Source organism: Haemaphysalis longicornis, unplaced genomic scaffold (genome assembly GCF_048455015.1).
Source record: "Haemaphysalis longicornis isolate Haplotype H1 unplaced genomic scaffold, Haemaphysalis longicornis Haplotype H1 scaffold_6, whole genome shotgun sequence".
Lineage (NCBI taxonomy): Eukaryota > Metazoa > Arthropoda > Arachnida > Ixodida > Ixodidae > Haemaphysalis > Haemaphysalis longicornis.
Window position 1 is genome coordinate 65,669,984 of NW_027526407.1, and position 12,872 is coordinate 65,682,855.

General features: G+C 46.4%; 2 protein-coding genes across 13 annotated transcripts in view; both read left to right on the forward strand.

Annotated features, from left to right (window-relative positions):
• The window catches only part of Fmt (phosphatase 6 regulatory subunit 1-like protein fmt), a 62,458-nt gene extending 57,146 nt beyond the window's left edge, over positions 1 to 5,312 (forward strand). For all 9 annotated transcript variants that reach the window (XM_077674657.1, XM_077674652.1, XM_077674653.1 and 6 more), the window contains one exon: positions 2,296 to 5,312. In XM_077674657.1, coding sequence (XP_077530783.1) covers positions 2,296 to 2,455 — 160 coding nt within the window. In that variant the 3' untranslated portion in view covers positions 2,456 to 5,312. The remainder of the gene's footprint in view (positions 1 to 2,295) is intronic.
• A 519-nt stretch (positions 5,313 to 5,831) lies between these two features.
• LOC144142856 (SIN3-HDAC complex-associated factor) overlaps positions 5,832 to 12,872 on the forward strand; it is a 35,566-nt gene continuing 28,525 nt past the window's right edge. For 2 of the 4 annotated variants that reach the window (XM_077674663.1, XM_077674662.1), the window contains exon 1: positions 6,198 to 6,398. The gene's annotated coding sequence lies outside the window, so the exon portion shown is untranslated. Of the gene's footprint in view, positions 5,856 to 6,197; positions 6,399 to 12,872 lie in introns of those variants that run through there. The other 2 variants (XM_077674664.1, XM_077674661.1) reach the window with 2 other exon arrangements.

Below are 12,872 nucleotides of genomic sequence, written 5' to 3' on the forward strand. Positions count from 1 at the left end.
AAAAAAATACTTGTGTATTGCCCGCACATTTGATACAGGAAAGGCTGCACCAAAGCTACTGCTCAAGCAATGCACCACAGACTATGAGACAAAGAAACCATATATTTAGCAAGTAGAATACACTGACTTCAAGGCGATAGTCACAATTCACTCATAAAATTCAGTTGTAAGAGTGCGCTCGTCCTTGTTTTCTCTTCCTTGTCCTTGTATGTTTTGTGCAATCACTGCCACGGAAGGCTTAGTCAGTGTTACTGCATAGGAGCTTCACGGCACGTGAAGCTGCACTAAAGGAAAAACCCCGCATATTATCTGCGCCCCTATTTTGCCACTGAAATTTTTGCAGCTTTGGTGCGGGTTATACGCGCGAAAATATGGTATGTTGTTCCCGGCTCTACTGGTGTGTGTTTACCTGAAAGCAATGGACATGTTTTGTGGAAAGTTGCTTCATGGTTCAATGTCGTCGTAATGAAATCGGAAGGAGGGCTGAACCTAGCATACTGGCCCGGTATGGCAGTGGGGAATTATGAATACTTCCGTGTATCGATTGGCTTAACTGTACCTGATTATTTGCTTTGAGCAGCATGTCTTTAGCCTGACATTCTTCACGCACGGTGCACTAGAACGGGACACGAAAAAGGGGCGCGAACACAGCACTGACCAACAACACTAGTCAACTGTAGTGGGAATTTCGCAGTTAGGCCTTAATCACACAACTGGGCGGGAAAGGGAACTCAAATTAATTTGCTACGACACGAGAACAAGTAGAAGAATATAACTACCTTGGCCAGGTGGTCAGTGCTGATACCCATCATGAGAGGGAAATCCGGCGAAGAGTCGGTATGGTCTGGGGTGCACTTGGCAAGCACTCCCAAATAATGAGAAGTAAGCTACCTCTGTCACTCAAAAGAAAACTCTACAGCCGGTGCATACTGCCAGTGATGACATACGGAGCAGAAACTTGGCACCTTACAAAACAATTAGGAAGCAAACTTGGGTCGGTTCAATGGGCCATGGAACGAATGATGTTAGGAGTAAAACTTAGGACCAAGAAAAGAGATAAACTGGTGGACAATTAAGGGTAACAATGGATATCAAGAGATGGGTATAAAAGAAGGGGAAGACCAATAACACGATGGAGGGACGAAATAGAGAAATTCGGGGGTAAGCTGTGGGCTCGACCAGCACAGGACAGGAGCGGCTGGAGGTCAATGGGAGAGTCCTTTGTCCTGCAGTGGACCTAGTATGCTGCTGATGATGATTATGATTTTTCACAAAAACTGCCTACTGTAATAGGATACAGTTGAACCTCGTTATAAGAGACGTGGATGTAAGAGACAAATGGGTATAAGAGATTCACCCACATGGTTGGCTGTCCTATCTTTCCCATTAAATTGACCTCTTTTATAGCAGACATCGGATGTAGAAGACAGTTGGTTATAAGGGACAAGTCATCCTTGAACTTTAATCAGTAATCACGCTTGTAACAGACATTTTAACTTCAGATGCAGTGCCACCAGTCACTAATTGCAGTTGCTTCCGTTGCGGAAACAGAGGTGGACGACAGACGCCTGCAGTCGCTATTTATTATAACTTCAGCAAACACACGTGGTTCAGTCAGCTATGAAATGACGATGAGAAGCCCTGAGAGATGGAAATGCAACTTGCAGAAGTGGTTGAAGCTTACTGCCATCCATTGGAGCGCGACCGCACATGCGGGCTCTCCCACTTGCGTAGCTCCCAATCAAGAAGCATCGCAGTAATGAATAGCCTGAGCACACAGCGGAAGAAGCTGTGCGCTCTGGCTATTCAGCAGGCTTGTGAACTCAACATCTACGATTCATCTTCCACAAACAGTGAAAGGAAAAAAAAGCTTGTAGAATCGGTTGTAAAAAACAGTGTAAATACAGTCATGAAGCAAACAATGACTCAGAACTGTTTCGTAAATTTTGGGGGCCAAACATAAATTAGAATGAATCTTTTTCAACATGCTTTAGCGTTCTTTTGAGCTTATTTTAGTCATTCGGTGCCCACATTGAACTAGGGTCTGATTAATAAGTGAAAACAAGGTTCCCCCAGCTGCTTATAAGAGACATCTCGTATAAGAGACAGAAACTGCTGCCTGGTACGTGTCTCTTATAAAGGGGTTCCACTGTACCATAGTTCCTTATATTCATTAGCTGCATCCTGCTTTGTTGTAGCAACATTCATCTCTTGCTCCTATATCGTCAGCCATAGTGTGGGAAGTCTCGTCAGGGGTACCAATGGCATCCTCTCTGCCGCCCTCTCACCTCCCAGGCTAGAAGACAGCAGTGAGACAGGCGGCGAGACAAGCTCCGTTGCCGCGGAAACGAGCTCACCGAGCCCCGCCAACTGTGTTGAGTCTCTCGCGCCCACCACCACCACGACGACGCAAGTGTCTCCCCCACCGGCGCAAGTGCCCAACGGACCGCTGTGAGAGTCGTCCTTCGTGGCAGCAAGATAGAGCAGCCTCAGATATTTTTTTTTTTTCTTTTTATGTCCCTCTCTTGTTATTCTGCCGGCATTAAATCAATGTAGAGACTTGTGTGTGCCGAAGAATTCTGGGAGTGACGTCGTGGTCGGAAGGAGACGTGCTTTGCAGTGAAGACTTTTTTCTCTCTCTCTCTCGCTCCCTTATTTCTTCCCTTATCACCCCTTTTGTGTGATTGAAAGAGATTGCCGTTTGTACCATTGTTTCTTCCTTTCATTACTATTACTATTATTATTTGCCGAAGCACAGTTGTTTTTTTTTTTTTTTTTTTGTAACGGCGCTGTGTTGTGTTTTGTAACCAGAGGTTTGACGGGGTGGTTGTACGAAAGTGCAGCGGCTGCGAGAGCTTGAAAGGTGTGCTGTCGGGGCCGTGTGCGGATCATTGAAGTTTTCCACCTGTTTTGGGCACATGTAGACGTGTTGGAATTGCGGGGTGGTTAACGCAACCGCATTTTGTCTAACGGGTGGCTGACGCGGTAAAATACGACGACGTTGTGGTTTAGAGTGTGAACCACGAAGGAAGTGAAGCCTTTCAAGCCTGGGGTTCGATTGAGTAGGCTTAGGTTCTGAGTAAAAGATGTTCGTATGTGACTTTTTTTTTTTCTTTCTCTTTCTCTGCACACGAGAGCCTGATATGCATGTCCTCTTTCTCTTTGTCGTCATTTTGAGTTTAGCTGAATTCAGAATTGCCAAAACAGGCCAGGCAATGTGTTTGTTGCCAACTTGTGCTCCTTGCTTGTTGGCGAGTGGCTTGGAGAAAGTGCTCTGGCTTAGCCACTCTGACTGCAAGACGTCGGCCCTCGATTGCAGTCGTGCAAGAAGCCTGCGTTTATGAGCCATTTTTTGCTTTTTTTATTTTGCAATGAACCGAGGAGAGAAAGAAAATTGTGGCCAATGACATTTTTGTGCTTTCATTTGTGTTGTGTAATGTTGTATTCTTCTGTTGCTTGCCCGTACGCGATGCCAACAAGTTGTGCTTTCTTTACGTTGCCTAATATCCATTGCTCTTTCATAATGTCATAGAGAGGCGATGCGCTGTTTGTGGTTGGACAAGCAACAGTGAACGAAACGTCGGCGCACCTAAGGGTGTACGCTTTTTTCGCTGTGAAATAATAGTAGACTACGCTTGGATGATGTAGCCATTATTTTCTGTCTTTTTTTTCCCCCGTGCTTGAATTCTTACCTCCTGATGGAATGGTTGTTGTGATCGCTCGTGATTGCTTGCGTGCTGAGGGGTAGATTGAGTTGCCTGCAGCGTTCGTTTTTTCCACAGAAAACCCAGCGCCTAGTTTTGTCGGAAGTGACGCCGACACAATTCGCTGTCGGTGTCACTGTCAAGCTGAACAAGTTGTGTAGCTGTCTTGAGAGAGAGGGATGTTATTCAGTGGAGCTGCCGCAATGAAATGCTGACACAACGCCGATTTTGGTTAGCTATGCAAGAAGCCGTGCTTTTTAACTAAATTTTTTTTTTCCTCCACACGGACGTCGAGATGCATGCTTGCCTTGGCTCGCTGCTCCGATGGGATTGTGCATGCTGTCAATATCAAGCATGCCAACGCTTGCATTTGGGGGAGGATTTTTTGAGGATTTTGGGGGCGTCTGGAAAGCGTCGTGCTCGACTGTCTCTCTCTTTCGATGGGTTCAGCGAAGAATTGGGTCGTTGTTGGAGGGTGAATGTAAATAGAAGCACACCGCCTCAGTTCTGCTGCGCCTTCAAGCGGACGTCGGAGGTGATCGCACACAGCGTTGGTTCGGAATCACCGCCACCTAGCGGTGTAGATGCTTAACTTTGCACCTTTAAACGAGAGTCGAGGTCAGAGAACAGTGAAGCGCGATTGTATCGTTGTAGGATACCGTCTTTGTGTAGGCTGCCTGTTGTTTACATTTTGGTAGGTTCTGTTGAGACGTAGGCGGAGGCAGCGACGGAGAAAAGTCCGTTTTTTGACGGAAGTGTGCGTGTGCACGAGTTCCGGAACGGCCATGCTGGGTCCGATGCGTGCGCTCCGTGTTCAACCTTGTGAACTCGCAACAACGATTATGTCGCTTTGCTGAGGAGCTTGCAAAGTTTGAAGCGGTGGTTGTTTAAAAAAACCCCGCTTTTGTATCGGAATCGTAACCATGAGTGCTTTTTATTAAAGTGTGCTTCGCCGAGCTTTCGCTTTTCTTATGGGCTCGCTGCCCGCCGTGTGACATCCGGCAGTATCACATTTGCATGACGTTTACGCGTAGAAATAACTTTTTATTTTTGCAGGAGTATTTTTTTTTTTCTCTGGATTTTGTTTTGCAAAATGCAGAATTGCTCCTAAACCTTTTTGACATCCTTGATGTAAGGAGTACAAAAGAAATGTTCGAAATGTCACTCTGCAAATGGAGGCTGTGGCTAACAGCACAGGCGATGAAGTGCCTTTCGATGGACATTTGAGCATGCAAATGATGGATTTGGACAGACAGGCTCTCAAAGCCGTTGCCACGGCGACGAGCTCTAGGGTTTTGAAGGAATGAAATGCCTCGAAAGATGGAAAGGAAAAAAAAAACATGGTGCAAACTGTTTGCGATTCGCTTGTACCTGTGCTCGTTTATTGCGGAGTAGTCCGTGCAGCCTTGGTAAGCCAGGGTTTTTTTTTTTCTTGTATCCATGTACATTTCCGTTCTGTCTTTTTTGCTCTGGCTTTCTTTATCTCAAAGCCCGTTGCTTCTGGGATGTTTTACTTTTTCTAGCGTGGCTGAAGCTGGACTTGGAAAACAAACTGTTTGAATGAAACAGCAAGGAGTCAGTGATGCAATAAAAGTTTTAAAAAATGCTTGTCCTGTTGTTGAATCGTTGCCACCATGGCGTTTTCAATCACCGATTTTTTACCTTTTTCTCTCAATTTTTCCGGCCATTTTTGTTGGCATTAAGCGTGTTGTGCTGCTGTTTACTTCATTTCACTCAGTCATGCCAAAAATAGCGTGGTAATAATATGTAACGCTGACAAATACGCGTGCAAGTTTGATTTGTCGTTGCAGTGCATTCAAAATTGGCGCCAAATTTTCGCTTCGTACGTTTCCCTCTTCAAATCTGGCATAACATGCCACGAACTCAATTTTAAGGAACTGAGCGCTTGCAGATGTTTGAAAACGAGGCTAAAAAACCTGTCGTAAGTCCCAAAATTCGTAAAAGAACGGTTTCGTGGTGAAAAAAAGCCCCAAACAGGCCTGCGCAGTCTCCTGCGAATGTCACTTCTCTGCAGGACAGGGTCGAGGGGTGGAGAAGCCAAGCTGCGAGGGCATCGCTCTCCCTGCATTAAACGTGCCGTTTAATTGTTCAGGGGCTGCGGAGGTGTCGTGGGAAGGAACGAATAATTAGGTGAGTAGCCCCGGAATTCATATCAAGTGTCAGCTACGCTGACGGAACGTTTGTTGAAGCAAAATTGGAATCGAGGTCATTCCAATCGCCGAGCACCAACCCAAGCCTAGTAACAGGAAAACGTATGATACGAAGCAATTGTAGAGGATTCTTTCTGTTGAATAATTATAATTCACCAGAAAATTGGTAGTACCATTTATGATTTTGTATGAACTTGATCTTTTATTGTGAAACGACTTTTTTCTATGCGCAACCCCCCGCGGGTGTCCATGCTTGCGAAAGATTTCGCACCGCGAGTGTTAGCATTCTGAGCCAGCGCTGTACGATCAAAGCGTGAATCGAGTTGATCAAGCGTGTTTTGTTTCAGAACGAGCTCATTTTAGCGATGTTATTCAACGTACGAGTACTACTGGTAAATTTCCGAGAGGTCACGCCTGAAAAGAGGCCGTCGGCGTGTGCGCAACTGCGGCTTCGGCTGACTTCCGCTCGCTTCAACTGTTTATGCTGAGCGTCGGTAGCGAGCATTCCCGGGAAGCGAAGCGAGTGAGTATTGTAACACCATTTGTCGCGTTTATATTCGCCCCGACACCTTCATTGTTACGGTGAGAAGTGCCGCCAGTGCACTGTTGGCCTTCAGAGACGGCCGTTCTGTGCTGACAAGGCAGTAAAATTGTCCGAAAGTGCATCGCATCGGGCTTGTGCCTAAGCCTAGCACCATTCATTCGCGCTACGTCCGCGGCGCAATCGCTTCTTTTGAGCCTCACGACGCGCTTGAACGCGTCGACAGTGTCGACAGCGTGAAATGCAGTTCGTTCCGACGGCGGATCGAAGATATGTCAAGTGGTGTCACTCGTTGAAAACGTCCGGTAGCTTGCCGATGCCCTCAGTGAGCGCGAAGGGCCTCGGTAGCGTGCGGCTGGGAGGGCAATGACCGCTTCGTGCGCATGGATCGATTTTTGCCGTCAGCGCGCTTCCGAGTGGGCCCGTCTTTTTTCGCGTGCACCGCGTACCTTTTTTTGTAGTTTTACGTTTGTAACTCCGCAGTTGTCACCTCCGTTCCGACCGCCAATAGATCCGGGAGAATCGTGGCAGGTGCCAGCTACGGTTTGCCCAGAGCGCACGCGGCCGCCAGCCCGCCGAGACCGGCCGCCTTTTTTTTCGCTTTTTTTCGCGGCTGGCGCTGCGTCGTAGGAGCTTCTGACCCATATTCGTGCGCTGTGCCCGTTTCGCCGGCCGCGCCGGCCGCTTTCACTGCTCCCACTACCGCTGTCGGCGGGCGGGAACACGTTTGATGCCAAGTCATCGGGTTACGTTCGAGTCGTAGCGCGTACTCCGCAGTTCGGGCTTCGGCGTGACGAGCGGCTTGTCCGCTCTGAAGTCGGCTTGCGAGCGACATTTTGCGCTTTGAAGCCCGGTTGCGGCGGAGTAAGTTATATTAGAGCTAGAAGTGGGGTTAGTCGATGCGTGATGTCTCGTTTGTAGCGACTGGACCTTCGCGTGTTGTTCGTGGTATTCGTCTCGCTTTGCCCGCGAGGAGCGGCTTCGTAACTGGCTTCTTTTTACCGCGCTACCGATCTGCTCGAAGCTGTGCAATGCTTTCGCGGTTGGATATCGCCCTCGCGAAGTTTAGATTCGCTTCCAAAGCCGCTTTGAGGGCTTCCCCCTACAACTTCAAATATAAGTGCCCCGCTACGCTACGGTTTCGGCGGGAGCGGTTACAGCGGCACCAACTGAGTTTGCCAGAAACAGTAGGGTCCGAAGCTATCTGAAAGGTATCAACCATGGTCTTCAACTGAATTCCACCTTGTAGCTTGTGTGCCCCCTTTGGTGCCACTCTTGGCTGTGGTGGTAGTTGTTTCGGTGGTCGTTTTCGCAGGAACAGAATGCACTAAACGTAGCTTTTGCTTCCCAAATCGCTAGTAGTTCAAATCAGTGAGAAGCCAGCCGCCCAGAAATTTGAATTCCTTTTGCGGTTTCAAGGAAGCTGGCCTAGAAGCTAGTTTTGATGTGTATTACGAGAAATTGGGCTATGTAATGCCTTAAACATTCACTCTGTAAAGTTTTGTACACAGAAAACAGATATTACATTCAGCCTGGGCTTCCTATGAGTGAAAACACTGAAATTTTTGTTCTACTGCGCAGACTTCAAAGTGGCGTTGGTGCAGTCCTCCCGTTTGGGTTTATGTCCACTGCGAATCAGGTCGAAATGAATTTGGCGAGAGCATTCCATTAAAGGCACATACAATTGATTTTTGTGGAGTGCATGTCCTGTAGCTCATATGGAATCCAGCATTTTATAATGTTGCTTAAAGGAGCCATGAAGAGAAAATACAACTTCATGTAATTTGAAAGAACTAGGATTCAGTATCTCACTCAGCTCCATTACAGCCACAAAAGATGTTTTTTTTAACGAAAAAAAAAAGCAAGAAGTATTTAAAAACATTCAAATTTTGCGCCACAGTGACGTGTTATGAGCAAGAATGACGTCGTACGGGCCAACAATAAAACATAATTTTCAGAGCGTTAACTGCACGTTAGCATTCAAGTGATGCAGTCAAATGGAACTATAGAGGCCCCATTACAGACGTCCACTCATGTGTCGTCGCGACAGGTCAGTTAGGCAGCCGCCAATCGCACAAACAAGGTTCCGTGACGTCGTAGAAAAGTTGCGGGAAATTGGCTAGGGGGTCGCGACTGCTTCGCACGTTTTCTTCAATATCTCCGTAATTTGTTCGAAGATTGCGATGATATTGGTATCATTGTTATCGGGACTAAGCCGTGTATTTAATAAACCCAACTTGTATTTTGTCTTCATGGCTCCTTTAACCACATGGAATTTCTAAATAAATTGGTGGAAATAATTTTAATTTGGCACAAAACCTTCCAAAGTCTGAAAAGTGGCGCCAGGTAGTGTCTAAACAGCTCCGTTGGTTTCGAAACGTAGTAACAAAACGGCATAAAGGAATAGGAGAGAGTGCTTTTTACTATTGTTTAAGCCCGGGACAAGTCCCTCTTTTCATCTCGCGTACGTTTCCGCACGGCTCAGTGCCACGGTTGCCAGCATTCAACTTTTATTTTCCAAGAATGAATTATTTTGATATGTAGCACATCGTCTGGACCCATAGCAACCCTGCTAGTGGCGGGCCTATGCAATAAATACATCATAATATAGCAAATCAGCTATAAACTAATTCAATGTGCACAACAAAAAAGCGGTCGTCATAACCGTAATACACCCATACACATCAATGTACTTAAACGTAGCACATACCTTATACACCCATACTTGCACATACATACAAGTGCACATGCTCATACATATAGATATGCTCGTGTGAAATAGAAACAACGGCAAATCTAGTCTCGCTACTAAATGAGCTACATATTTTGTCCAGGAGCGGTATTCTCGTAGCTGTCCCTTTTTAAAACGTCCCTTTTGCGTCCCTTTCATCGTGACGTACTTCCGGTTAAAAAGTGGACGTTGGCAGTAGGTTTGCCGCGCTTGCGTTACGTCACTTCCGATTATTTGCTTTTAGCCAATCAGGGCTCGCCAAAGGGAACACTTTTGAAAGGGACAAAACTCGAGAATACCGCCCCTGGACCAAGCATTTTAGAAGAGAAAATGCAGATTTTACAGGTGGTAAACATTCCTTTTGCCAGCGTACGTAAGGCTGGTAGAACTAACAATTCCACCTTCAAACGTTCCTAGGGCCCTATCAGGGAAACCGTTTTGTTTCAGGGCGTTTCAAGTGATGCCCTTTCATTGCACAAATATCGGTTGTCTGTCCCTTAAAGCATTGACCCCTAACTGGGGTTGTAATGTCATATTAACCTTTTAACTGAACAAATGCATCTTGTACCCTTGCTATGCAGTCATTTAATATTACAAAGGAGTTGGGTGGCATTTTAAATTTTCAATGTCATTCAGACTGCAGGGACTTCCGCCGAACTACACAATTCTCAAAGGCAGTTGAAAGCCTCAGTGTTCATCCACCATGCTTTGTTATTGCTAAAGTTTGCTGAATTACTAAAAAACAATTATCTACAGAGTTAAACATCCAGAAAAACACCATTTTTTTATGGTAAAGGTTACTGTAACAGTAAATGTGGATGCCTTGGCTATAGTTAGGGACATACTTTTGTTGTCTGGCCACATTGGTCATTTGTGGCTGTCTTTTTCGGCGTGTGTTTAAAATTTTGTCAAGAACTTGCCCTTGGAACTTCAAATTCACTAGCAAGTAATTATTTCTGTAATTGTGGCATGCAGAAACTGTGCATAAGTATACAAACATTCACGTTTCAAAGGCGCTTGAGGACATCAAAATGCTCCTTGGTACCAGATTGCGTTCCAACCCAGTGCCTTCAAAAAACAAGTAGCAGCTCATGGAGAGGGCCTGAGTCGATGGACACCCAGTTTCAATGCCCTAAAAACACTTGTGTAGCACAGATATTGAATTCTGTGCGTAGACATGGCGTCCAGTCCCCGCAAACAAAGCTGTTCGCATATGGCTACCAAGAATTGATTGATTGTAGGGTTTAATGCGCCGACGCCACGCAAGCGATGAGGCGCGCCGTAGTGGAGGGCTCCGGATTAATTTTGACCACCTGGGGATCTTTAACGTGCGGCGAAATCTCGTACACACGGGCGTTTTTGCTTTTCGCCTTCATCAGAAAAGCGGCCGCCACGGCTTGGAATCGAACCCGCGACCTCGTGCTCAGCAGTACAACGCCTTAGCCACTGAGCCACCACGGCGGGTATGGCTACCAAGGAATGAGGCACCACATGTGCCATTGTCTCTAAGCCTGCTGTCCCGCTTGCATTAGGCATCTGTCACTCCAGCTCAGTTTAGCCATCACCTGACACCCGTAAGGAACTCTGGCGGGCCAGCGAAAACCATTTGTTGAATCCCTCTTGTTAAAAACAAGCTGTGAGGCACTGAGGGAAGGGGGGCGGGGGGAGGCTGTGCTGGTCATGGTGGCCTTTACAATGCATCATCTTTTATCAACTGAACACTGGGAATGACCCGCCGCGGTGGCTCAGTGGCAAAGGCGTTGTGCTGCTGAGCACAAGGACGCGGGCTCTATTCCCGGCCGCGGCGGCCACTTTCTGATGGAGGGGAAAAGCAGAAACGCCCTTGTGTGCGAGATTTCGGCGCACATTAAAGGTCCCCAGGTGGCCAAAATTAATCCGCAGCCCTTCACTACAGCACACCTCATCGCCTGTGTTGTGTCGGTGCGGTAAACCATTCAATCAATCAATCAACACAGGGAATGCCATCAAGCTGCAGAGGACAGCTGGCCTCGGAAACATCTACTTCCAAGTTTATATATGTACTTGTATATATGAGGACAAAGTGCAACTACACTTAAGTCGTATGACTGCTATGTCGGAATAACAGCCCTGCCGATTTCAGGGCAAACTGCAATCAGTTCGGCGACACAAAACTGGAGAAAGGGCGGTCTCTATTTTCCCCCGCACCCCCTCCAATGTTGCAAGGTTTAATATCACAAGATTGCCGTGAAACCAGCAAAAATCGGGCATGAATTAAAGCGTTACTGCTACTTTGCAGTTCAAACTGAGTGGGCAGTTGCCAATACAAAGGTGGAAGAAGCATCGCACACTAATGATGAAGGCCGCAGACATGCCGAGGGCTGTTTTAAGGAGTTTATAAATGTGTGAATGGTAAGAAATGTGTGCATTGCAATCGGTGGACTAAGTTAAGTGCTGGTGAAAGCAGCACTCATAGACAAGACTGTGCCACCAAGAAAATTGTAGTTGTACCTGAAGGAAGCAATGCTGCAAAGGGCAATCAATAGTATGTGCCGCCGCACTCAGATGTCTACTAATGGCTTGAGCAATAATCAGAAAGAAGTTCAGTAAAAACCAAAGATTTATAAGCCGACACCAACTAGCCGAAACCCACACTTTGCTAACCTATAAGCATTTTAACTCCTGTAAGGAAGTTTGTTGCTTATGAATGCATGCCTGTTCACGGAAGCTCCACAGACATTTTGAATGTGCTTATACAGTGATAAACTATTACTGATTATCACCCTAAAATACCTGTAATCGGGTTATTCATTAGTTATTTTTTAATGTGAATAGAAAAGATAAATGGCTCTATTTTGATTGATTTAAGGTAGAACAGAGTTTTGTCTGAGTTTAACTTATGGACCACGATGTGCTCAATTGGCCAGTGCCAGTGTCAGGGCATGTAACTTTACGGAAATTATGCAATCATCTGCGAAAAACTCATGTGGATGTCACGAAAAGAATAGGGCCCAAGATACTTCCTTGCGGAACACCTAAGATTGGTGGTGCATAGCACGAAGAGTGGAAGACCTCCATATCGAGTCCTGTTCGACAGGCAGGATTTCACCCAGCTAACAAGAAAACCGGGTATGCTATAGTTTAGTAGTTTGACTGAATGTTTGCTTTGAGGTACATGATCAAATTAGAAGGATAAGAATGGGGTGGAGTGCATTCAGCAGGCATTTTCAGATAATGAATGGCAGCCTACCATTGCCCCTTAAAAAGAAAGTGTATGACAGCTGCATCGTACCGGTACTCACCTACGGGGCAGAAACTTGGAGGCTCACTGAGAGGGTTCAGCTTAAATTGAGGGAGACTCAGCGCGCAATGGAACGGAAGATGATACGTGTAACATTAAGGGACAAGAAGAGAGCGGAGTGGGTGAGGGAACAAACGCTTGTTAAGGACATATTAGTAGAAATTAAGAAGGAGAAATGGATGTGGGCAGGGCATGTAATGCGAAGGCAAGAAAACCGTTGGTCACTAAGGGTAACAGAGTGGATCCCTAGAGAAGGCAATCGTTGAAGGGGGCGGCAGAAAGTTAGATGGGCAGATGAGATCAAGAAGTTTGCGGGGATAAATTGGTCACAGTTAGCACAGGACCGGGGCAATTGGAGAATAATGGGAGAGGCCTTTGCCCTGCAGTGGGCGTAGATAGGCTGGTGGTGGTGGTGGTGATGATGATGATGATGATGATGACATGA